Genomic DNA, 26,754 nt, shown 5'->3' with positions numbered 1-26,754 from the left:
TCAGCTCTGCTGGCTGATGTGACAGATCCGTGAATCTAGAAGCGAGTAGTTGCAATATTAGCGCTTCGTAACCACTCAGCTCACCCTGGGGCATTGTTACTAAAATACCTGTCATCTCTGCCATTTCTAGTTTTACCTGTCATTTTATAGGACGGTGTTTGACCTCGTTGCTGTCAGATTATTCATCAAATATTTGTGATGAAAGCTGGTTAGAGGGGTGCTTGTGAATTTTTGCATAGGCCTCCAACAGACACCAGAATTCCCGCTGCATTGTGTTTGATCAGATCTCTGAAGATGGCTGTTTGGCACTAGCTGCTGTTCTAAGCTGCTGTTTGTGGGAAAAGGGAAACAATTATGTCCTTTTGCATTTAGGTCATTAGGTTTACATGGTAGTATATTTATTCTTTATTCTTCAGTTAGTAAAAAGATGTAGTCCACCCATCTGAACTGGACTAAATCAATTTGGGACAGTTTATTGTGATTCTGGTGTTTATATGGAGGATTTTTATCCAGTTTTGGCTTTTAAAACAGCGATAATTAGTATTATTATTGCAATGCTAAGCTTTAAGTAAATGTAGCCATTGTTTTCAGCTTGATTTACTTGATGCCCTTCCTTATATAGAGCCTCTGCAACCAGGCTAATCCCACTTCTTTTGACTCAATGCAATGCAAGTCCAGCAAAATAATCAGAATTAACTCTATGCTGGAAGAAGTATTCATAAAAACTGTTTACTGATTCCAAAATATCTCTGTTAGATCAGAATGTGGGAGAGGATGTGCGTTTGTACTCAAACGTATTATTTTACTTACGCAACTAGCTTAGCTTCAGTCGTAAACATGAAAGAAAATCTGCACGAGGCAATGTTAGGATCAGCACTGCTGCTGTAAAGAAGATTAACATCAACCAATGATGCGGACTTTCAGCTGATAGCGTGTAAAATGGAAATACTTTGCTTCAATAATCTGCAGCTTCACAGCACACAAAGGCCTTTTTATAACCTCAACTGTCCCATCAGGCATCGCCATAGCACTGTAGAAAATATTTTAGCACTTTCAGCCAAGCTGTGATACTTCCTGTGTGACTCAGAAATAGAGAGCCCACTTCACGCTGAGACACATTTTGGCTGAAATAACCAATAGTAAAGCTCTCTTTTTGTGGAGTTTGCTCCTCGCAGAGATGGGAAATCATCATAAATGACTGTACAGTGTCAGTGCCAAGGGAAAGGAAGAAAAGACCAAACGTGACACGGTGGCTTGACAGGGCTTCAGTGCGTCTGAGTGACAGGACATGCAATCTCCCCGTGGATTTCCCTTTTGTGTCTCCTGAATGGGAACGCAGATGGTTCTACTTCCTTATTTGGCACCAACGCTGATAAAATCCTGATTGGAATATTTGAACCCTGTCATTTGATTTAGTGTTGCATGAATTCCTTTTTAGGGCTTATTAGGAGTCAAAGAGCTGCTCGTTTCACTACTGCTGAGGCCAAAATGAATATTCAAAAGAGTTTTTATGTAGCAGTTAGACAAGTAGTTTCAGATTTTGGCAGCTATTTAACTGAGAAACAAAAATCTGCTACTGCATATGAGGGAAAAAAAAACCCTCAGAAAGACAAGAGGGGTCTGGTGCGCACAGAGAGCAGCAGCATTGTCTTGAGGCAACATGTAAAAAGCTCAATAAACACACTCTTCTCTCTGGAGTGCTCTGCCTTGCAGCTATGAACACTATACTGAATGTATACTGGTACAAATAGACAACAAATGGTCAGGCATGGATGCAGGTGCAGAAACCAGCACAACATGCTCACACGAACACACACCAAACTAAGAAGCCTCTGGATGTCTCTTTCACACTGAGCCCGAAGGGGCCCGTCCACACTTCAGATACACAGACAATCATCGAGGGAGGCAATTTTCACTACAACACCTGCTTCAGTATCGAACTGGCCTTTTAGAGGGTGTATGTAGTGAAAGAGTGGAAGCTTGCACAGTTATCTCTATTTCCATTAAATCCTTAAATATTCTGTAGGTTACAGACATTTTTTAAGTCTGTCAGTGTTGTTAAAACAAAACCCTTGAAGAAAAGACTTTTTAAATGTAATCATCTCTCCTGCTAGAGTCAACTTAAATGGGCCATAATCTTTCTTCTTTCTTCTTCTTCTTCTTCTTCTTCTTTTTTAATCTTTGTCCAACAACATTTATCATTTATAACTTTATCTAACTCTACCACCCAGTAATCCATTCATGGCACTTTATAATATGTTTGGTTTTTTTTTAGTTTGTTACAGGAAATTTAAAAAATAATTATAATATAAGTACATTAAGTAACCTAGCAGAAAAACATAGTATGTAAAAAAGATTAAGATGAATTCACGCCATAATACAGCCCGCACCCCAAAAAGTACAGCTGCTTGTGATGTAAGGTGGGAAAGTGCTGTTTGTTTTTCTGCAGAGTTACCAGTTATATGCTGACATGGCATATTTAGAAAGTAAAACTGGTTTGTTGCAGCCAAAAACAAAACAATATTAAATTAATTCACAATCAGGTTTTTGTAGTCAGATGTCCACTAACCATGTGACACTAACGTGTTGGCCATTTTGGACATGTGACAAGCACTTGGTGACAGTGGGAAGGAAAAACTCCCTCCTGCACAAACAGGCTCAGGGAGGGGCGGCGATCTGCTGTGACAGAAAAAAGGCATGCTGTGGAAGAGAGCTAGAGCTTAAATATCTAGATAAGCTGCATGTAACTGTTTCATTGAAGACTTGTTTAATTGTGGTGTCTTCTACATTTCTTGTCTGTGAATATTTCAAGTTTTACGCAAAATTCCTGATTGAATTTTACTGTTTCTGTTAGCTACAAAGTCCACAGTTGGGAGAAAGGAGATTAAAAGGAAAAAGATATTAGGGCTGAAAAACTGTAAGCGTTGCTGGGAATCAGCCAGAAAGGCCTTGTGATTCCAAACAAGCAGTGGGTGGGAAAGGAAAGAGGATGAATGGGTACTTCTCTGCTAGTCTGCCTGAGCTGGAGTTTCAACTGTAGTGGACACAGAAAGAGATGCAGAGGGCTGACTGAGTGGCAGGATGGAAGAGAAGGGTAAGAGGAAGAGGGGGGTGGGGGGGGGGGGGGGGGGTGCTGGCCCTGCAGCTATCAGTGCTAGTAGGAGGAGAAGAGGGTGGGAAGAGTGAATTTTAAAGGGGAGGGCTGAGAAAAACATGAGAGAAGGAGGTAGAGTAGACACAGGCCGCCAGCTTACATTCGAAAGGGAAGGAAGGAAGAGAGAAGGTCCTGCGGCTTGTGTGGATAGGAGGGTGGATGCTTGCAATCTCAGAAAGCAGCAGGAACACTGTGACTGGAGTGTCATTATAAGGACACTTGTAAGGTAAGGCGACATTTTCAGGTGTGGAATTAAAATATGTGATGTTAATGAAATATGAAAGTAGTGAAAGTGAAGTTTATATGATTCAAACGTGGCACAAAAGCCTTCACATTGTGAAAATCTGCAAGTCTGCAAAGTCCTGAAGGATTCACAGTGCGTACCACGAGAAGAACTCATGCTCACAACCCACAAGTCTTGTGATATGATGGATACCAAATCATTTCTTGACTTGCTGTCTTTCTGTGTATGTGCATGCTCTGCTCATGATCTGCGTGTGAGCTGGTGTGCCGCAAACCCTCGTGAGATAAGAAAGACACAAACACGCTCAGACAGACATCCTCTCTGTGCCATACGCCGGGGACCGATGAATGAGCATCCTTGTAAAGAGAGCTCAAAGCGGACGACTCTCCTCTAACTGTCCCTTAGGCCAGTTTCTGCTGCTCTTCTGTTCCACATTAATTCTTTAACAAGCAGCTACTATTGAGCTTACACAGACCTAATATTGTCGGATCTTTACTTAACAATGTAAAGTTCTTGGAGACAACTGCTTTTTTGAGGTGGAATTAAAGGGATTTGAATGTTCGTGTGCAACAAACAAGTCTTCAAGTCTTCAAAATGTTAAATAAAGAATAAATGTTTTACTTTTCATACTCCTGAATATGATATGAGCAAAATTCATGCCTGCATTTTAGAGTTTTCTTTATATTCTGTTTCTTTAGACAGTACATGTGGTTTAAGGGGTAGAGCAGTTTGTTCAGCTTGCTCTGTGATAAAGGTGTTGTTTTAAACCTGTGGCTCGTTCCCCACGACAGCCACAGTCCTAGCACAAGACGCTGTACCTGCAGTGGCTGCCAATGACAAGCCAGCACTTTGCATGGCAGCACAGCCTCCACTGGTGTGTGAGTGTGAGAATGAAGAGTGAGAAACATTTCACCTGCTTTACATTTACCATTACCATTTGGGTTTTTGGGTCTGTTTGTATTGCCGGTACAGATTCACATAGCTAATCTAGCATCAATAAACACCTCGGACGGTTTATGGTTTTAGAGAAGATTAAGCATTTCTTCTTTGTCTTATATTTGCTTGCCTCGGACAGCTAAACCACAGTAACCCACAGAAAAACTAGTAATATAAAATAAACGTCTTTTTCCTGCATAGGTTTGATTTATACGGGGTATAATTCATGCACTATCTTGAGTGTTGAAGTGAGGAGATGGAGGTCAGCCACACTATAGCCTCCTGGATGCTACTTCTGCTGTCCAGTGAGAAACAGGAAAAGACAGCGGTAGCGGCATGGTCAGGGCATGTTTCTATTTGCATGCATACACCCCTCCCACCAGTTCCCCTCCTTATCCGCAGAACAATGCTGAATAGAGGATTGCCTGATGTCACCCAGAATTGCAGCCACTGATCTGACAGCGGTCATAAATTCTCTTCCTCCAGTCCCCATCACAAACTGATATAGTCTCAATTAAGTGTCACTAAAAATATGTCTTTGAATAGATCTCCCTTCAGAGAATTTTTTAAAAGAAATTCTATAGCCACATTCATTCACCACAACTTCTGTCCCGTTGGGTCAAAGGTCATTTAACATCCTTGTCCCGTGGCTGAGTCAACTGTTAAATCCCTATGCAGAGCCAGACCATACCAAAACTCAAGCACTCCACCAGTGCATTCTTGTGGTGAAGTGGCAAACAAAAGAAGCATCTTGAGTCAAGCCCAACCACTTCTCTTTTGTTGTGAGCAGCAGCTGCAAACAATGGTTGCTATTCTGTTGTACAAGATCCATCTGAACCAAAAATAGAGTGACAAACAATAGAATATGGTGTGTTTGTCATAAATGAATGATTTTTGTTCTTGACTGAGATTCAGTTTGGTTTGGTTTTGTTGCACGCGTTAATCACTGACTCTGTGGCAGCGTGGAGTAGCATGAAAACATTTTCACCCAGTTTTCACCCTTCAAAAGTCTCACACCCATGACCAGTTTGGATGATTTCCCACAACTGTATGTGTGACTCTTATCATGTGTGCACAGATGGGACAGCCCACCCTGCAACTGTGCTTGGAAGATGGGAATTTTGACACAATCACAATCATAATTATGCGTGCATGTTTTCTAGCTTCTAATCACCAAAATAAGACATTTTTTCCATTTTCTATTTACATTTGTCTTCTTCTCTTTTTATATAGACTGTATATAAACAATGGCATCATCCTGATTAACTAGCTTTTAAGCTGTCCTTTTTGAAGCCTCTCCATCTATCATTATGATCAATACCATCTTTTTTTTTTTAGCTAGAAGTGATCATATTCTACAACAAGGGTAAATGCTAGGTTTTCAGCTAATGCTAGCCAGCTTCGTCAGAGAACTGCATCCATAAACAAACACAGATGCATCCCAATTATTAATTTACAAACCAGTACTAGTATTTCACGCAACAAAACTCTAGTGTAGACATCAGACAATCGTTTAGTATAATTAGACGCAAAACAGATCATGTTATTTATCAGATTACTGCCTTCACTGGAACTAGTTTCCTGAAATGTGAGGCTTCCCCCCCCCCCCCCGTTTTATATCATTGCGTTTTATAACATCTTTGATTTTTCAGATTGTTTATCTGTGACACATCTCTCTTTTTCAGATGTCATGGCGTCCGACGTACCGAAGCTCCAAGTTTCGAAATGTCTATGGAAAAGTAGCCAACCGGGAGCACTGCTTCGACGGTATCCCCATCACCAAGAATGTCCATGACAACCACTTCTGTGCCGTCAACTCCAAGTTCCTGGCAGTCGTCACAGAGAGTGCCGGCGGAGGCTCTTTCATTGTTATACCTGTATCCCAGGTAACACTGAATTAGCTCTTTGCTCCTATATCCTTCAGAATAAGAAAAATGAGTAAAGTTTACCGAATAAAACACAAATAATAGCGTGAGTAACTCATAATTAAAGAAAAATTCTTGCAGGATAAATTTGCATTCGTATGCATTTTTTCTCTTGCTCTATAAAATTTCTGTTACTTTAATCTTCTTTGACTGCACAGTGAAATCGGCAAGTTGCAGAGCTCTTTCCACACAAATGAAGCACAGAGTTTAACTGCCACTGCAAAGCACGCCGGCCTTAAATATTCAAGCCAGAATCTAAGGCCAGCATTGTAACTGTGTTGTGCTGCCAGTAGCACAATATAAAGGCATAGTGATATTGCCTATAAACACTACAAAAGGTTTCTGCTGTGCTGGAAAGTTCAAAATTCCTTTTCTTATTATGGGAAATTTGTGCCTGTTCTCAATGATATTTCATTTCACACTTAGCAAACAGACCGTGCATCACTACTTTTTGTAGGATATACAGGATACGAAGCTAGTCCTGCTTTGAGTAGCAATGGTAAATAGCAGCAGTAAGAAAGTGAAAAAGTTAGTTAATAACATGTTTTCATGTAAATTTGACTGAAAGTTGTTCCCACATATTATGTGTGTTGGTTATTTTGGGTTTGATAAAATTTTCTGATGATCATTTTGGGGTCTTCAGTCGCATCCCAGTTGTTTCCAGCTTTATATCAATTGATAGTGTATTTGTGTGTTTGTGTGAGTTCAGTGTAACTTTTCAATAAGGAGATGTTTTAGTTTGAATGTCATTCACATTTTTAGATGGCTTTGTGGGCCTTACAGAGTGCTTTGCCTCTTTAATAGAGACCATGCCAAGGTGCTTACAAAGCTCTTGGCTGCCAAGCAGGGTCAAGTCTGGTTGTTATCAGGCAGTAGAAGCATTCAGTAAGCAACAGTTTTGCTGTCCGAAGCTGAGACTTCAGCTAGCTTTTACGTCACATCATCATGAGCTAACGTGTTCAGTCATGGAAAAAGACTGTCTGTGTGTGCATGTGGGCGTTTTTTGTTTAGCTTATTAGATACTCTCTCAGATGATGTCATGCTTTTTATGCATACTCACCCGTCACAGCACTGGCCAGAGGTAATTATGCTTTCTGAGCTGCCGGTTTTGTGAAGGTCACATCTCAGGGGCAACTCGGTTTAATAATGCACTGATAATGTTTTATACAAAATAGGTCAAAGGTTGATTTTTCTGGTGATTATTTAGTGCCTTAACACAGGAAGAGAAGGGGAGATTGTGGTCAAGTTTTGCACAAATCTTGGGTGTCCACCTTGAAAATGAAAGAAGTCAGTGGTGTAGTTTATTTATTTGAAACATTGTTTCGATGACTGTCAAGGCTCCAACTTTGTTTCCTATTAGAATCTTCTTTTCTGGTCATAAATAAAGCATAAATGCACGTAACACCTGTCATTACATGTATTTAAGTAGATCTATTATATGAGCCTGGATATGTGTGAATGTAAAGTGCAGCTGAACTGGTCGACAGAGCCACAGAGTGCTATTTCTAAATAAATCAAGTCCATTGATCGTCAGGTTTGGAAAGTCCAAAGCTGATGAAAACTGAAGCAATCCACTGTTGCCAGGATGCATAACTTTATATACAGATGTATCGAGTACATAATGTGCACATACACTTAACAAGGCATTTCATGACTTTTGTCCAGTAAAGTTCTGCAGATCTGCTGTTATATAAATAGATAAACTTAAAAATATGGGTTATATACACCATATATATACATTTTTTTATTTTATATACACTTTTTGTTACATAGGTACACTGTGAAATGTTACATTTAACGGAATCTTTGGTAATCAGTTTACACCAAGCACGTTTTCCATAATATTTAATTATTTGAACAAATAAACCTTTGACTTTATATAATTCAGCTGCTTTTTACTCCAAATAATTGCTTCATTTTTATGAGTGCACAGAATCATTTTTTCAAGTGATTGGTTTTGTCTGTTAATATAAGTATTTTATTTCCAATAAATTTAATTAGGACAAGATGTTATCATTTTGTTTATCCATGCTGCTTCAGGTAGATTCATTAGTCATTAGTCAAACTGGTGAAGCTGTAGATAACAGTCAGGGGTGTCTCAGAAGTCTGTGCAGCTCTGTTTATTTAGGCTTCTCAAGGAAGGAAAGTGATTCAGTGAACACAAAAATAAAATGAAAAGAAAGAAAGAAAGAAAGAAAGAAAGAAAGAAAGAAAGAAGGTTGCTTCTACACATGGAAAGAGAAAGTCTGACAGATTTCAGTGACTAAAAGAAAGAGCTGAATGTTTTTCAGTCCAGTCAGTCAGTCCAAGAGGAAGTCTCGTGAGTCAGAAAATTCACACACAGTGAACATCAAAATGAATTTGGCAGCAGTTTTATATAAACTGTATTTTGTGACAGGAAAGAAATGTTTTTAATTATTAACCTGGGGGAAAATTGCAATAATCTAAATCTTTTGAATCTGAATCTCCAGTAACAAAATAAAATAAAATCAAACAACCCAAAACTTGTATTTCCCCACTGTACTTTTGCTGCTGTGTGTAAAAACCCAGCCAACAGCTAAAACTTAATAGATTTCTTCCTACAATGAAAGTACTGGACTTGAGCGTTTGCTCAGGTTTCCGCTGAGTGGATAAATTCACAAGTGGCATTTATCATATTCAGCAACAGCACAGCTTCTGTGTGATGAAGGCTGCTGTTTAATGCTGTATCTTCCACTTAATACAGCAAGTCAGCAAACTGTGTGAATGCTTGCATAAGACAGGAAGACAGACATGAAGTTTATTTTGTGTTTTCAATCTTATTTTATAGGCTTCACCTAAAATGAAGCAGCATATATAAGATGGCACGTGCTGTTGTTTGTATGAAAGGGGCCATTACATGGTTACCACAGGAAAAATAAACTTTTTATTTATTTATTTTTTACTTCTTCACAAAAGGCACCCACACTATTTCAAAATGAAGCTCTGGCTCCTCTGTTAGATAAACAGATCAATCTGTAGGGGTTTGGTTAATGGTGAGGTATGAGCATGGCAGACATATTATGATGACAGCTGGCGAGACAGCCATATGTTTGCCCCTCAGACAGCGTCGCTAGAAAGTGGACGGACTACTGCTGGCACCACCTGGCACACAGCCTGGCTCTGAAAATGACACACAAGGTCACAAACACCTCTTCATCACCTCAGACAAAGAGGAAATTGCAGTGGGTGTGGTGCGTTGTGAATCACCATACTATTATTCCTATTACTACTGCTTTACTGTGTATGATGCAGCGTGTGGAGGATTTTTATTGGTTGGAATTTCTCTGATAAAGTCATTGAGCTAATATTTTACCAGCAGATATATGCATAATATTGATGCATTTATAGATAGATAGATAGATAGATAGATAGATAGATAGATAGATAGATAGATAGATAGATAGATAGATAGATAGATAGATACCACACCTAAGTTAAACGTGACTCAGCAGGTTCACTTCAGCTGGTTGAGGTGTCATAAGGCACATGGGAGATGCGCCACAGAGTATATATAAAAATATCAGGTTTATAGAACAGTGTCACCATGGCTGAGTTCGTCCTGTTCTGTTACTGAAACATAATTCCTCGTTCTCATCGGGGGAACCATATTACATTTTGGAAACATGACTCTGTTCGATGTCAGCTGTTAGTATTGCTGCAGTGACAGAGCAGCAGTGGTAAGTCGCATTAGTAAAGATTTATTGGGAATAACAGTTCGATAAATGTCTGCAGCAACCGCAGCGTGGTGCCGCTGGCGTATTGGAGATGCTGGTACCTGGCCAGCACATCTGCTCTTCTCAGAAAGTGCTCGTATGTGCCACAGCCTCGGGAAATGACTAAAGACCATCAGGCCTAACGCAGGCCGAGCCGCTTTCCTGTCCGATAAAGTCTAGCGGGTGGTTTGCAGCTAACGAGGCCTATTTTATAATGTTATATTAAATTTCATGCGTGGTAGAAAGATAAAAACTGAGGGTGAAATCCAAGCTGTGAAAAGTCTGTTCTATTCATTTTATGTCCCATTATAAATGTAATTCCTTATAATACCCCTTAGAGCCTCTGAACCCTCTCGTTCCCAACGGACGTTATGTTCTGTGCAGGTAATTAGTTCCACCCAAATAAGGAGTCCCTCAGATCCTGTTTCATTAATGATGAAAGTTCCCTAATAATAATGTGTCATCAGAACTTATATTGGCACAGCTTGTCATTGTTCTTTGGGGGGGGGGAGTTTTCAAGGGGAGATTTTATTACCCCAGTGCTCTAAATTAATTATAAACTCCTGATGTGCCTGAGTTAGCTGTGTTTATTAAAGTTGCCTTGCTTAGTCATTTCTTCTCTCATGCTGACTGATTGGATGTTCAGCTTCACGGTGGCTGTGTTCTGCCGGAGACTGATTTTGGCTCTTGTTCTTTGATTTGTTTGCAAAGCCCTCACTGTGTGTTACCTTGAAACTTACCTTTATTTCCCGGGTTGACTTCGTGCTTTGCTCTTTTTGAGCTGGTTGACTACAGCTAAACAAATTTGGCATTCACACAGACAAAGAATTCTTTAAATCTAAGCTTCACCGTGAATCTTAAATTTTTTTTCAATATTTTATCTCCTGTTGTAACAAAATTACATTTATTGTTTTCATTTTGGTGGGAAAGGTTTGCAAGGAAATAGCTTGAAATTTCCATTTAATGCATTCTCAAAGATATTTATTATGAAAATTTTGCTAAAGCTTGGCAATGCCTCCAAAATAAGTCTTAAGGGTTCAGTAAGGACCGTGCATGCAGACGCACATGGGATTTCACAGGTGCATGACCCAGTGCTCTTAAGCAAATCTCTAAGGAAATCAAGAAAGAGGTCAGTGGATTGAGTGGACATCAAACATTCATGACATCATGACCGATATGAAGAGCTTCCTGTCATCTGCTGTTATGAGCCAGTGCCCCTCTGTGGACTCTGTAGGTTATTGCAGTAATAATAATAATGTGCCTCGGTTGTCCCTGTACAATAACCGGGTTTGCTTTGCTTTGTTCAGAAGTGATAGAGACATCTCACTGATGTGAGTCTTTCATGTTCACATCAAAAAGAGCAAAGAGGAGTTCTGCTTAGTAACGTTGTCTAAAAATTAATACTATTCTTTAATATTGTCTTTAAAATGTCTTTTGTTTCGACTAAAGTTTTTGATGATTTTGATTCTGATTCTTTCCAGTAATATTCCTTTATAGTGATGTGATTGCAAACAATACCTCTTCATTTATGCAGTGATGTACTGTATGCATTTCATCTGCATGTTGTACGTGCTTTCAGTCTGGCCGCCTGGACTCTCATCACCCGAAAGTGTGCGGCCACAATGGCAACGTGCTGGATATCAAGTGGAACCCTTTCTGTGAAAACATCATAGCGTCCTGCTCCGAGGACACTTCAGTAAGTGATCCACTTTATTCTTTTTAACTCCCATTTTTATGAGTTGATGACTTTTAAGATTCTAAACAAAACGTCTTGTATGTGCTTAAATGCTGAGGTTGACAGCCACTAGTCCAGAAGGTGAATGGGTCATCAGTTTAATATGGTCAGAGGTTACTGATTCATACGGTTTGTACTGGACATGAGCTTCTGATCCGATCCTACGGTGTGTGCTGTTGTTGCTGCTGTGAGGTTCGAAAACGACAAATAAATAGGCAAACATCAGTTAGCTTTTCAGTAGCTTGCTATATTAATGACATTAGGCACAATATAAAATAGCAATCACTGTTACCCTACAGGCTGTTTTTTTGTGATACATGTACCTGTTACATTACTCTAGTGAATACTGCACAGCATTGGTAGCACTGTGCTCTGTGTAGTACTTTCACATGTTCAAAGATAATCTGATCTGGTCTGACACAGAGCCTCTATCCATAGCAGTAATCCGGTCTAATCCTAATGCAATGGGCTACATTGATAGCTTGTGCTATTTCTGATCAGATGATTTCTAGCTGTGTCCTCCTGATTGTGGTTTAGAGTTCATGTGTTGTGAAAGCACGCAGTAGTCCTGATAAATTGCTAACAAAAGCAGAATAATAAAACTGTCCCTTGTTATCGTGTTTTGTGAGAATGAGCAAACCTGTAGGTATATTTGTGTATCCAGTAACAACCTCGGTGTGCGTTGGTAAATGTTGCAGGTGCGAGTATGGGAGATCCCAGAGGGCGGCCTGAGGCGCAACATGATGGAAGCTGTGCTGGAGTTGTACGGTCACAGCAGACGGGTGGGTCTGATCGAGTGGCACCCCACCAGCAGCGGCATCCTCTTCAGTGCAGGCTACGACTACAAGGTACAAAAACCACACGGCAACGCCCCCAACAAACACAGTTATATCTCTACTTATGATCACTTTAATTGAAGTACAGCAGCCCTCTAACAGCTCCACCAAAACTATTTTTCCCGACTGCGTTAGATCCTCATCTGGAACCTGGAGATAGGCGAGCCGGTGAAAATGATCGACTGCCACACTGACGTCATCCTCAGCATGTCTTTCAATACAGACGGCAGTCTGCTGGCCACCAGCTGCAAAGACAAGAAGCTGCGTGTCATTGAGCCACGCTCCGGGAGAGTCCTTCAGGTGAGGCGGACCTGGCTGATGACGATAAACTGACATGTTTTAGTGGTTTCTCAAAAACGCTCTGCTTTCTACTGTCACAAGAATATTCTGTTAACATATTAGAGTGTTAACTTCCTTGCAAGTGTATGTTGCCTCACTCTCTCTATGTGTGCTGCTCCATCAGCAAGCCAGCTGCAAGAACCACCGCGTAAACCGAGTTGTGTTCTTGGGCAATATGAAGCGGCTGCTCACCACAGGGGTTTCTCGCTGGAACACTCGGCAGATCGCTCTCTGGGATCAGGTCAGACAACACTTCTCCATACATGCATACAATGCCACAGCAGGTAGATCAAGTGTGTGTGTGTGTAAAAACAATGTTTGTATACGTTGTTATTCCTAGGAGGATTTGTCCATGCCGATAGTGGAGGAGGACATAGACGGGCTCTCAGGACTGTTGTTTCCCTTCTATGATGCTGACACACACATGTTGTATCTGGCAGGCAAGGTCAGTCCCGATGTCCCTACAGTTGTGCAAAAGTCGTCTAAAAACTGTGTTTACCATTCATTTATTGCATATCTAATACATTTTGGATGACTGTGATTGGAATTGATGATTTATTTTTAAAGGGTAGTTTATATATATACATATATATATGTATATATATGTATATTCAATTTAACTTGAGTAATAATGGGAAGTAAAAGTCTGAGAAGCATTGCTTGTTCTGGGAATCAGAGCACAGCAGCAAAAAAGATGTAGCTTCAATTGCTCAGAGGTAATGACCATGTTCTGTTGCTCTGGCAGGGGGACGGCAACATCCGTTACTTTGAAATCACCACAGAGAAGCCGTACATCCAGTACCTAATGGAGTTCCGATCCCCTGCCCCACAGAAAGGACTAGGTAAGCCAGTTGCTGAACAGCAGTATCTGATCTGTCCTGCCAGAGGAGAAAGAAAAATGCTAACCCAGTCATTAACTGTCTTTAGAAACGGAGAGGTGGAATGAATCGCTGTGAAAATGAGCTCAGCCCTCAACACTCCTCTAAAAACGGTGTTGCGTAGCTGAAAGGATCGTATTTACTGAAGAAAATAAAAATGAGGTGTCCGAATTGGAAATTTGCTCAAAAAGACTTAAAGAGCTTCACTAACTTGTCCATCAATGTCACGCTGCAGCAGGTTGTTTTTGTATCTTGTTGATGAGACAAACCATGAATTCTAGGAAAGGGATGTTGGCAAAACAGCCGTCACCATATGTCTCTTTTCCTGTCTGCAGGTGTGATGCCAAAACACGGGATGGATGTGACAGCTTGCGAGGTGTACCGATTCTACAAACTGGTCACCCTCAAGGGTTTGATTGAGCCCATTTCCATGATTGTGCCAAGAAGGGTGAGTGGGAATGAAATTAGACTCCATTCTGTTATTATCAGTCTCATCTTCAGCAGATGATAACCAGCATTTATTAAGTCAAAAAAGCTGTTAGATTTTAGCCAACACCTCTTGGGAACACTGGACTTATAATACCTTGGTTTGTGATGAATACAAATACAAAATCAGAGCAAGAAGAAACAAGAACAGGAATAATTAATCTAATGCCATTTATTTGACTTAAGACGTGTGTTTAAAAGCAGACTGGTGAATGAGCATCTCAAAGTCAAAAGCTGGAAAATTATCAAAACCGTATGTAATTCTTTGAGATAAAAACTCTTTACCAAAGACATCCGAACGTTGAGATAATCAGCAGTGCTGAGCAAATGGTTGCTGAGACATCTGAAAATGTTTGTTTACAGTCAGACACGTACCAGGAGGACATCTACCCCATGACGGCAGGAACAGAACCGGCCCTGTCGGCCAGCGAGTGGCTGAGCGGAATTGATAGAGGTAAGCAACCCGTCAGAGACGCACTTGTCTGGCTTGTTAAGCAGCATTTTAATAGGGGAGCGGCATCTTATTTATTTGCTGCAACTGATTTCCATGATGACTTGCATGCAAGGTTGCCTCTAACAAGTAAACAAAGCTAATGTAGATTTTACAGCAAGCTTCAGTCACTGAGTGTTTTTGTTTTGCTGAATCATGCACTGACAACATGTAGCTTGTGTTATCACCAGCATGGTAAAAAAAAAATCCCCACAGTTGATTTATTTTAATTGATGCAATCCAGTCCAGTTCATTAACATTCAACTTTACTATATTGTGAGCACTAGTTTGCAGCAATAGTCATCTCAAGCTTCTACAGTAAGAGTATTATGGAGAAAATCCTCAATAACCCTCTAACTGACCACAGCAGGGAGGTAGAACTCCATTTTAGCAGGAAGAAACTTTAGCTGGTCTCAGCTATCAGCTGATGTGGGGGAAATGTGAAGAGAGAAATGTGGAAAGATGGTAAACAAAAACAAGATAAAGCACAAACTACAGGACAGAGATGACAAAGTAAATGTTGTGCTTAATAGTGGCATAAAAACGCATGGGGAGTAAGAGAGAAGGGAGTGATGGAGAAGAGATCAGTCCTTCATGGGCAGTCCCCAAAGAACCCAGGCCTATAGCAGCATGGCTAATGGACTGGGTCAACTGATCTGATAACAGTAAAGAGAGTGTCTGCCCTGAACCCAAGCTGGCTCAACAGGAGAGTAGTCAGATAGATGAAGGTGCTACCCCCCATTTTAACTGTTACAACATCTAAGCTCTTCATGTTCATGTTTCGTGGAGCTTTAAAATAAGAACTCAAACCAAGTGAACATTAATGCAGTTCAATTTACGTTTTTTTCATATACTGCCAAATCACCTCAAGGTGCTTTATACTCTAAAGCAGCAATAACACAGAGGAAACCCCAATCAAGCACGAGCAAGTACTTGGCGACAGTGGGAAGGAAAAACTCCCTTTTAACAGGAAGAAGCCTCTGGCAGAACCAGGCTCAGGGAGGGGCGGGGCCATCTGCCGCAACCAGTTAGAGGTGAGAGGAGGAATACAGGACAAAAGACAAAAGTGAAGGCTCTGCTTCTCGTTTTACTTTTAAATATCCTTGGAAGCACAAGCAAGCCGGCAGTCTGGGGGTAAAGTGCACTATTGGGGTGGTGTGCTACTGAGAGGTATTAAAGATAAGATGCGGTCTGATTATTCAAGCGAAGAGAAATGAAATTCAGGATGTTAAAAGTATGTTTTGAAAGTCTCGTTCTTTCCTTTTCACATTGTGTTTGCTCTCTGTGGGCCTTGTTCACTGTGCAGAAATATTCTTACCCTGCACAAAAAATATGTGCATTTGCAAAAATTACCATCCAATTCACAAAACCCACACACCTGCCAATTTTGTTCTTACAACCACGCGTGTTTCACTGAATCAGAATCAATCTAAATCGACAGGGTTTTTTTTCACAAGTGTGATTTTGATATGCTCGGCATTTAAAACTATAGTATGGTCACTATTTTGTAAAGGAAATTTTTAAAATAAGAAATGCTTTCCAGTCAGTATTTTGTATTATTTACATTTAGGTTTTTAGTTTTGTGAAGATTTTTTGGTTCATGGGCATTTTGGAAGATCAAATAATGACCTACAGGAGTTTTTATTATAACTAATATTGTTTAGTTTATATTATTTAAATTGTATTTGAAGAAAGTTGTGCCTTCATTATTTGTGTGTAGACGTGGGCTGAGGTAGTACTATTTTTTTTAGAGAACAAATGAACCCAATGCTGATACTGAAATACTGATGACGTCTGGATAACAAAAGCTTAGTAACTTTAGAAATTGCTTTAGGCACTGAATCCATATCCTAATCATGTTGTAGAATAACTAAAGACTTGAATATGTGGATGTCCTGAAGCGCTGAAGACGTGCATGGATAAACGGTAGATTCCCTGGTGTTGATCTGTGGACGGCCGAAGCCTCTTGCTGCTTTGTGTTGGTTTTCACAGGGAAAAGTTCATTTTCTCCCTGCTTTTCAAACAGACCCAGTGTTGATGTCCCTGAAGGATGGTTACCACCGGCCAAACCAGGTGGTGTTCAAGGTCCCGGTGAAGGAAAAGAAGAGTGTGGTAGTGAATGGGATCGACCTGCTGGAGAACGTACCACCCAGGACAGAGAACGAGGTGTGTGAAGGATGACAAGTATCTAATATAAACCAGTGTAAAAGATAATTGCAGCCTCTAATGGAGTGTAATAACGCTGTAACTGAACCGCAACTTGTTTTTGTTGTACAACTGATTCACTTAAAGTGGATCTCTATGCATTTCTTTCCTTTTCTTCTGTATAATACTAAGTTCAAAGTCGTCTTTATTGCATTATGCATGCATTAACCGAAAAAATGTGACACGTGCTATTTTAGCGCTCGCCCTTTGAGTCAGCTTTCTTCTGATTGGCTGCCCTTTGTAAGACTGAAAAGCCTTTGGTGACCATTTTTTGGATATCCACTGTCATACAGTTTGAATCGAAAAAAAAAAAAAAAAATCAGAAACTAAGCTTTTAGAGCAGTCTGACCTTTTGGCTCATGGGGTCCATGTAGTAGCTGTTCCACAGCTTTCAATCATAAGAGTAGAGCATAATGTACTGGTAAAATTGATTTCAGAAAAAAGCTGAGAATGAACCCAGCCTTACACAACTTGCCATTAAAACCAAATGTTCCGTCCTTCATCCTGCCAATGTCCTCTTTCCTTGTTTTGAGAGCTATCGTTGCGCTCATGTTCTTCCACGCGTTTCCCACCTTTTCCACACAGCTCCTGCGGATGTTCTTCCGGCAGCAGGATGAGCTGCGGCGGCTGAAGGAGGAACTGACCACCAAGGACGTCCGAATACGCCAGCTGGAACTCGAGCTCAACAACCTGAAGAACGTTAGCCCCAACAACGCCTGACCTCTTAGACTCCTGGACTGGCAAAGCCTCGCTTCCTTTGCCCCCCACTTCTGACCTCCAACAACCTTCTGAGCCCTTCGCCCTGCTTTTTTGATATATTTCATTATATCATAACTTCATTCTTCCTGCTGTTCCACGTAGTGCACACAATAACATGGTAACCGTTGGATAATGTTAACTGATCCAAATACTGCAATACTGTAGTAGTGACAAATACAAGTATTGAGGCATGACAGATCAGGGATTGCTACTTAAGCATTAAATCGCTGATATAGAATGCAGAGAATTTTGGTATTTTCTGTTTTTATAAATGTAAATAATTAGCAAACTGTTAAGTGTTATTCCACGCCGCCTAGGTATTCATCTCACTTTGCCTATCCTCTTGTCCATGTGGCAATGCCTTGATCACCATGCAAAAAAAGAAAGAAAAAAGTCCTGTACTGACCAAACCACCTCCGAATTGTAATTTTTATGTTGAGGTTAAAACTGGAGAAGACTATTACTGCTCCTATTTTTCTTCCCCAAGGCCTTAGACCCTGCTGCGGACCCAGTTTGCAGCGAGCTGCAACATTATCTCAAAATGGCGGACGAGGAGAGCTTTGCAGACATGGACCATGTTTTTCCCACCGGGCTGCTTATCCCATTACCTACAAACAGTGGCTAGAGATTTACTTTGTCACACTGACACTTAGCTACTCCAGTCTTTTCCCAAGGACAGCACATAGCTCACTTTGTTCAGGTATCTCTTTATTTAAACAATGGGGACGCAGCGGAGGAGACATGGATCCGAGGGAAGCTTTGCTGGCTGTTACTGGTTTTTAGGGCTAATTTTGATGATGGGGTAATGTATATTTGCTTTTATTTATTATTTGTCACATCTTACCTTTTTAGCTAATAACATGTATATTTCTTAATCCCTTTGTTTTTGTATGACACACTGCGCAAGTAATGATTGTGATGCTCGATAGATTTTGCTGAATGTTTCCGGTGGAAATGGTGCAAGACTTGTGTGAAACGGCACCTTAAAAAGGTATCATTTTTTCTTAGCTCTTTGTCTCCAACAGCGTAACTTCAGATAAGTTATGAAGCTATATAATTTCCTACTTTTAAAAGAGCAAACTAGAATAATAACCAACCATTTGACATTTAAACCAAGTATATTACTATTACTGAGAAATGTTTGTCTGTAGCCGTGTAATTTTGCTTTCAAGACGTCAGGTGACGTGCCTCTCCTCCACCCGTACCGACAGCACATACAGGAGAAATTTGCGCTCGGTTTTACCCTCAGACCTGGTTTTCGTTCAGCTTTACATTCGAGAGTATTCGAATTTAATCGGCACTATTTTAAGAGCCGAGCTCGAGAAATTCCACTGCATGCATGACAAGGATGGAAATAGTAAGTTAACAGCGAGTTACGGACTAAAGGTCACAAGTCTTTCCTCATAACATCATCGCAGGCACATAAAGGGCCAAAGCTTCATAGCTTTCGCTAGAGAAGATGAGCCCTTACAATGAAGACTTGAACAATGGTAAATATCTGTGTTAAATAAAAGGCTACAGTGAAAGTAGACAGATCGATGAGCTGCAGTGACAGACAGGAGACGGGTCAAGTAACTGTTTAGTCATGACATTTTTGACCAAACAGTTACTGCTGCACACTCAAAGTAAACCCCAACTTAGATTTGCTTAGTATGGTAGCAGTGTACTGTAGGCGTATACATACTACGAGTTCAGTATTGTGAAGAAAAAAAAAAGCATTCTGTAAATTTCTTTCTTGATTTTCCATGTAGATGATCAAAAATGACAACTGTCATCACTCCCTGGACTTCTGTATACACTTTTTCTTTTAAACTGTGTTGTACAAGGACCACAAACTTCAAACACATATATAAAAGGGATTTATTGAAGTGAATGGAAGGGGAAAAGAAAGAAATCAGCTGATGACAGTGGATTTAACATGTAGTGAAAAATCACTGAGGTAGGCCAATTTGACCATTGCGTATACTGGAGGAAAACAAAGTCCAAACAGCTGACCGTTTTCCAGAGTTTACATTTTGCAACAATAAATTTTCGATGCACATACGTTGTGGCTGTAACCTCCATTTAAATCAAGCACTCCTCTACACCACCAGCACAAAATTCAAACATTGCCATCTGTGTGTGTCACAGAAAAGAACATGGGGGGGGGGGGGGGGCAAAGAAAGCAACAATGAGCTCTGATGTTTTGTCCTTATGGAAAGATGATGCATACAAAGTTATGTTCAAATTCAAGAAATTTCACACTGCGTATTCTTAGATAAAGCAGCATACATATTTAATATCTTATTACAATTCATAGTTTCACCTCAGTTGTCTGTTCAATGTCTGCCGTCATCAAAGAGAATACAAAAAAATAGATTTGGTCATTATTTACAAGAACACGTAATTTCCGAACTATCAAAGCTGAGGGTTTAAGAGGAGGAGGAGCAGCTTTGACAAGGGCAGACATTTTTTTGCTAGGATTTAAAAATATGTCCCGTGAGGGTCACACTGTGCATGTTCAGACAGAAGTTTCACACCAGGACAGCAGAGAGTATTGGCATACTGGTGACACTACAAACACATAACTTACATTAAAAAGAAAAAAAAAGAAGAAGAAAAGAAATACAATTAAAAAATAATAACAATAAGTTTAAGACGAGGAGAGGACAGCCATACATGAATCCAGTAGTTGACTTTAAAATGTATTAGACATGCACTCTTTTTTTTTGATTTTATCTTTTTTTCCCCTCTTTTTGGGGCGGTCTTAAAATACATCAGAAATTGGTCTTACACAAACAGTGAGGAAACAAAAACATCTCTCAAAAAGGTTTATATTTGCTATTATTTGATATTACAAAACTGGTGTCCACGAAGCAGTTAAAAGTGGACAGTAAAGACTGGAACACGGGGGCGTCAAAGGTACACAAATGTAACCTTTTCTTTCCCTTCAGGAAAACCCGTCTACCTAACTGGCCAATAACAAAAAAACCCACTCCTACTGCAATATGAAACTCAGGGGAAAAAAATACATGGGGGCTGTTGGGAAGTGACTGGGAGATACAAGTTAAAAACATTTCACAACTTAGCTTAAAGAAGACTCAATCGTCATCATCTTCCTCCCCTTCTTCATCCAGGTCCCTTTTTCTCTTCTGACCTCGCTCTTCTTCTGAGAAAAAAGAAATAAAAGTCACATTTATAAGACAAATACAGCATTACAGATGAAGAAAGCTCCACGTGACCAAAACATATTATCCTTGTCCTCATTTCACACTTGTCTCCCTGTTTTGTTTGTATCACGCACACATAAGCTCCCTCTGAGGCTCAATATGAAGCCAGCACACAGAGTGAAAACTGCAAATCATTTGAATGGCCACTAGAGGCCAACTCCTAAAGGATTCAGTCCTTATATTTATTTTATTTAACCTTTATTTCTACATTTACAAGACAGACCCGTTTCCGACAGTATAATGAAATTACAATTAAAGAAAGTAATAATAAAATAGCTTTGGGGGGGACAGCTCCATATTTATTTGTACATTACTTTCCATTAACTATAAAATACCTCTATTTGTGCACAGATACAAATACACTCTGAAATGCACCTTGCTAACAAAGCGTGCTAGCCATAGTGGCTAAGTTTAAGCATTTTTAGCATTAACTTAGCATTCTACAGTCCCAAGCACAGTCATTTCTGGCTCTCCAAAAGACAAGCTTGCAAAAACCATAATACTGAAGATCAAGGCTTCAAAACATGAGTTTACGACCTACAAGGTGCTGTCACTGTGACTACTATGGTTTATACATGGTGTATATATAGTGGACACAGAAACTGTAGCATCTCTCCATGTTAACGCCATGTGTAAAATATCCAAAGGGCATATTTAAATTTGCTAATTCATAAAGGTTAAGAAAAACAAAAGCAGTGCACCATAAAGAATAGCATCAAGCGTGTGCACTTATTATGTATTTGGAGAAGTTGCTCACCTTCGTCATCTTCATCGTCAACCTCTCTGTCATTCAAATCATCCTCCTCTTCCTCCTTTGTTAAAAGACAAGGCAAAGTTAGTGAGATGATTCACTTCCGGGTCTCGTGGAGTTGAAGCCAGAGGACGAGAGGCGGGATTCACCATGGCAACCAGTCTACGGTGTACTAACAACAGCGTTTTTATATAACTATTAGAAAAAGCATATCTCATTTATTCTCATCTCACCTCTCCACTGAGGTCTTCCTCTTCTTCTTCTTCATTCTCCTCTTCTTCATCCTCTCCTTCCTCCTCCTCCTCATCTCCCGGTGCTGCATCTTCATCGTACTCCTCATCATCTACATCTGGGTGAAAGTGGTCAGTTAATATAAACGCCAGCATTAGCGGCGCAAAGACATACATGAGACCCGACATAGTCTTGGACATACCATCTTCATCTTCCTCATCATCGTCCAAGCCCTCTGCATAGACCTCAGCATCAGAATCGGGGGCTTCTTTGTCATCTTTGTCGTACCCATCCAGGTACGTGAGCTGGGGTAATAGCTTGAACACGTTGTCTCTGTATTCGTTCAGGTTTGTCACTTCACAGTTAAACAGATCTAGGCTTTTCAGGGTCCCCAGTTCTTTCTATCAGAACAAAAAACAAACAAAAACAATCCAGTTTGATAAACAACAACGAGCTGTTTTGCATGTTGTGCTTTTTTCCCCCCTCAAATATTTCTGGGACTCACCAGTGGTTCTATTGTGCTGAGGTCTTTAATCTTGTTGCCACTGAGGTTTAGATGTGTGAGATTGGGGCACTTCTCCGCCAGAACTTCCAACCCTCCTGAGATCCTGTTATCGCTGAGTTCAAGCTGTTGGTCAATTAAATAATCAAAACCTTGCAAAAGTTTACAGTCTGAAGCTACAGAGATTTGTCACGTGATGAAAAGCACCCACCTTTTTGAGTTTATTTAGCTTCGGCAAGTGGGCAACTGTCGTCAGACCAACATTGATTGTGCTTAGAAACTCCAGCTCCTCAAACTCGTCTGTTAGACCCTCGATCTTGCCTTCATTTGAGCGACAGTTGTCTAGCACTAGTTCTTTGACCTGAAGCGTAATCAAAAAATTAAAATGGTTAGAATTTGTCAAACTGCAAATATCATATTCATTGATCCCAATCAACACATTACATTGTTGCTTTGTTACAGCAGTCAGCAATGACAGGAAAAAATGCTAACAAAAAGCAAGCACATACCAAACAACAATCCATACATTTTTGTAAATTCAAGACACATTTTATTTTCATTACTACATTCGTCTTTGACACTTTTAAATTGTATCAACAATATTTGGAAGCAGCTCTTAATTGTAAAAATATATATACACATATAAACATTTAAATTGATTTCATTTTACCATTTTTTTAAAAAAAATAAAATAATAAATCTGAAGAAAATAAACAAACGTCCTCCTACAGATAAACCAGCTCAACACTGGGCGGATGCCACACTTCAGTGTAGCAACAGCAACAGCGTTAATTTTGGCCCTGCGCACTGATATTTAAATAGTGTGATATGCGGTCACAGGTGGGCTGTTATCGGATATTTCACCTCGGCCTTGAACGTGACTCAGCCAATCAGCAGTGAGGACCGGAACTATAAAAAAACCCACTGTCCATCAGCGGTCAGCGCGCATTGTACCGCTGTAAATATCGCGATGCGTTGACTCTCTTTCCATTACGTAAATATGACATTTATCTCGCTTTTTTGACACATTAGTAAAAAAGCGATAAAGTACGGCTGCCGTGTTTAAAGCGCAATAAGAGACGTGCGCGTGAGCTATGAGCGACGCAGATGCACATTAGTCAAAACAAGCCGGAGCCAAACAGACCTACGAGTCGTGCACAGGGTCATTTGTGAGTAGGAGGGGCCGCTAAAGCCGATTAGATAGCTGCCAGGCAAACGTTTTCATTGTTGCTCGCGCTAAACACTTCCCGATTGGACTGATGGTGTGTATAGACCTCTATTAACACGAAGGTATGATGACTGGTTCGTCGTTTGTGTCGAATGAACGGGATTTCGGTGTATTTCGAATAGCCTTTGTTTCTCGGTAAAATGGCGGCTTGTCCTAGTTCTGGAAAACTAGAGCAACAGCGCGGCTCGACGATTTCCCCCCCTGTTTTCACCGGGGGAGCTGGGACGCCTAAGCTTCGAGAAATCCCGATGAAAACGAGTGAATAGCCACACGACAGTTGATAATGAGTCGGGCGTAGCTCGTTTTTTGATCTCTGCGTGGGGTTTTTTCGCGCAGCTTGGTGGCCGCTAACGGTCCACGGTAACGGCGCTTTTATTTCGGCCATCTGTGCGCACAGTGACTCCGGATGGAGGTTTGCAGGCTCCCCCAGCGTATAAAGCTGCTCCCTGCAGACATAAACGACTTGAACCGGACGGTTTGTGCAACTATAGCAGCGGTCTGCAGTTGTAAGGCGATAATTCGAGGCTGTGATCTTTATGCATCACTGATAATGTTCACGACTTTGAGTGCTCGCATCCTCAACGCGCCAAGTGCACGGCTTAAACTGTTTTTTTTTTTTTGTTTTTTTTTAGGTGAACGTATTTCCCAGTCCAAGCATGCACACTGAGCCTCAGACAACGACTAAAAACAAGAATCCCGACAACGCGGGGTTCGTGGATCAAAAGTTACAAATATGGCTTCTCACACTGCTTGCCTTGTTTATACCGCTGGCATTAAAAAAGAAGCTGTGGTGCATTCTCAAACTGCACATTAAAACGTGAAGCTGGAGCCGCACTAAAAAGTTCAAGCAGCGGACCCGCGGAGCACCTGCCCGCTGTAAACACGACGGCAAAAGCAACAATGTGACCCGACGTCCCCCATCATCTTTTTAACTTGGAAGAAACTTTGTATCCCCACGCCAAGGCATCACGCGAAATATTCTCCATTAGCCGAGAGTGAAGCGTTATTACAGCGAGCCGCGAGGCCAACTTACGTCTGACGGAGTGCGGTTCCGCAACTCTAGGTGAATTCTTTTCTTCATGTCCATCCTCGAAAGGCTCACCCCGTGATACGATACACACTTTTAATAATTACTGCAAATGCAACTACCACCTCCAGAGCAGGCTGCTGCTGTTCATTCAAACTTGATCCGCTCGGTGGGCGGGAGCACGTTTCAGGATTGTCGTCACCGCCGACCAATGGCACGCGCCAAATAAAGAGGGAACGGATTTACAGACGCGCGGGCCAATGAAGGCGCCCTTATCAAACTGGGTGGGGTTTTGTTGTCTAAGTTTGGTTGTTTGTTAACTTAAGTTTACATGGAAATAGTAATACTGTAATGTTTTTCACTGAATACATGCAGTCGATGCACAACCACCACCCTTAAACCTCCTCCTACATCGAAGCCCAGTCTCATACGTTTTGGGTTTTTTTTAACCTTAATTAATTTTACATTTAATTTATTGTTAAATTTAACTGATATATTCATTGTACAGCTTTTTAATTTTTATCATTTAAAAATGCACACTGTTCCAGCCTGCCTCTACCCAAAACAAAAAAATATAAATTATTTTAAAAAGCATAGAATAATGACACACTAAAAAAAAAATTTCCTCCATAAAACGTCTAACAGCTATAAAACAACAACAGCTATTGCATGTAATGTTAGAAAATTTGCCCAAAAAAAGTTGACATTGTTATTGTATGCTATGCAAAAACAACTTTAATGACCCATAATATATAGAGAATAACATTTTGATATTAGAACTTACCATTTTTCAAATATTACTGATCCAGAGTCGGATCTCCACTTACACTACAAACTTTTATGAGTGGAGAAGCAAGAATAGATAACCTAATAGTAAAATAACACCAACCGGGTTGAAAGACCTGATTTTTCTTAGTCGCATGTGATAACTGGCATTACTCATGTCTTTTAATAATGCTAAGAGCTCCTTGTGTGGCTTTGAGGTACAGTGGGTCATCCACTAATAACAGGTTGGCCAGCACGTAGACTAATGCCATGAATGCTTTGGAATAAAGGGCTAGATTAATTTAACTATTCTTCTCCAAACAAATAAAATAGCACAGTGCTGAGTCAAAGTCAGTCTGAGATCCACTAGGGGTCTTCTTCACAGTTTCACTCAAGTGCTGGCAGGTCATGAGTGCTCTGCGTGTTGCTGTGCACACCTTTTCCACAAGGGGGAAGCAAAGCCTCAACTGTATATCCAGTGACCACCAGGAGGGTGTTTAAAAATTTTCAGTTAAACGCAATTCAAATTTTTTCTTTGTGGTTTTTTTAGCAGAAGTAAAGGGTAGAACGGATCCTAGCACAATGTGATGAAAAGTAATGGTTATTAATATACCACAAACTTCCTGTTAGTTAATTTAACTGTATTTTGAACAGAAAATGATGAAATATATCAGCACAAGGAATGCTTTGTTTCTGCCAAATAAATACATGTCACTGGTTATCAATAAGGAGGAGTGTCCGTCTCTCTTTGCGCCACTGTCTCACTCCATATCCATGAAACTTGTCTGTGATAAATAACCTGCATGCTCATGATAAGGGCAAATGAGAGTAACCGCCAATAACGGAACTGCTGCCTTTTCATTGCCCACGGCACTCTCAGCAGCCCCTAAAACCATCGTCTTTCTCTTCTCTGTTTCGCTCCATTAATGGTGAACAAGTTGCTGTCTAACAAGAATGCTCATACATCCTGGTTAACGGAGCTAACCTTAACTACAGGGGACACCAGCCCGCTTTCTATTATAAAGTTGTGAAATTTTGTGACTCACATGTACCCTACAGTTTAATAACTAGATACAGGATGATATAGTCAATCAATACCTTCTTATATTTGCTCAGTGTTTGGGGGGGGGGGGGGGGGGGGGGCTTGCATACAATCACAAAGAGGCACAAAATAGCAAACTATTATGCAGCATTAACCCAAAGAGACAGCAAAACACAAGTTTTGTGATGCAAGTAAACACAAAAGAGATTAAAATGCTGCAACAACTGAAACTGTCACAAGCAGAGCTGCATTTTTGTGTGTGTTGGGTGTACTCTGGG

At 40.5% G+C, this 26,754-nt stretch overlaps 2 protein-coding genes across 4 annotated transcripts in view; one reads left to right on the top strand and one right to left on the bottom strand.

Annotated features, from left to right (window-relative positions):
* The window catches only part of coro2ba (coronin, actin binding protein, 2Ba), a 44,142-nt gene extending 24,378 nt beyond the window's left edge, over positions 1-19,764 (top strand). The window contains exons 1-12 of one of the 2 annotated variants that reach the window (XM_006793866.3): positions 3,232-3,380; positions 6,020-6,220; positions 11,573-11,689; positions 12,427-12,576; positions 12,700-12,864; positions 13,028-13,144; positions 13,244-13,348; positions 13,649-13,745; positions 14,117-14,229; positions 14,631-14,721; positions 16,784-16,923; positions 17,548-19,764. In XM_006793866.3, coding sequence (XP_006793929.2) covers positions 6,020-6,220; positions 11,573-11,689; positions 12,427-12,576; positions 12,700-12,864; positions 13,028-13,144; positions 13,244-13,348; positions 13,649-13,745; positions 14,117-14,229; positions 14,631-14,721; positions 16,784-16,923; positions 17,548-17,682 — 1,431 coding nt within the window. In that variant the 5' untranslated portion in view covers positions 3,232-3,380 and the 3' untranslated portion in view covers positions 17,683-19,764. Of the gene's footprint in view, positions 1-3,231; positions 3,381-6,019; positions 6,221-11,572; positions 11,690-12,426; positions 12,577-12,699; positions 12,865-13,027; positions 13,145-13,243; positions 13,349-13,648; positions 13,746-14,116; positions 14,230-14,630; positions 14,722-16,783; positions 16,924-17,547 lie in introns of those variants that run through there. The other variant, XM_006793865.3, reaches the window with a different exon arrangement.
* On the bottom strand, positions 19,568-24,860 carry anp32a (acidic nuclear phosphoprotein 32 family member A). 2 transcript variants are annotated; one of them, XM_006793864.3, is made up of 7 exons: positions 24,676-24,860; positions 22,626-22,775; positions 22,418-22,540; positions 22,115-22,313; positions 21,915-22,030; positions 21,688-21,742; positions 19,568-20,866 (listed from the first exon to the last, which is right to left on the bottom strand). In XM_006793864.3, the coding sequence occupies exons 1-7, from the start codon at positions 24,727-24,729 to the stop codon at positions 20,802-20,804; spliced, it is 762 nt and encodes a 253-aa protein (XP_006793927.1). In that variant the 5' UTR covers positions 24,730-24,860; the 3' UTR covers positions 19,568-20,801. The 2 variants fall into 2 exon arrangements, with proteins under 2 accessions (XP_006793927.1, XP_006793926.1); XM_006793863.3 differs by having other exon boundaries at positions 19,568-20,869; positions 24,676-24,859.
* Between the last annotated feature and the right edge of the window lie 1,894 nt (positions 24,861-26,754).

The sequence above is a fragment of the Neolamprologus brichardi genome, chromosome 1, assembly GCF_056152115.1.
Source record: "Neolamprologus brichardi isolate AB-2024 chromosome 1, ASM5615211v1, whole genome shotgun sequence".
Classification (NCBI taxonomy): Eukaryota; Metazoa; Chordata; class Actinopteri; order Cichliformes; family Cichlidae; genus Neolamprologus; species Neolamprologus brichardi.
Note: the sequence above shows the minus strand (reverse complement) of the source record. Positions and strands in the feature narration are given on the sequence as shown.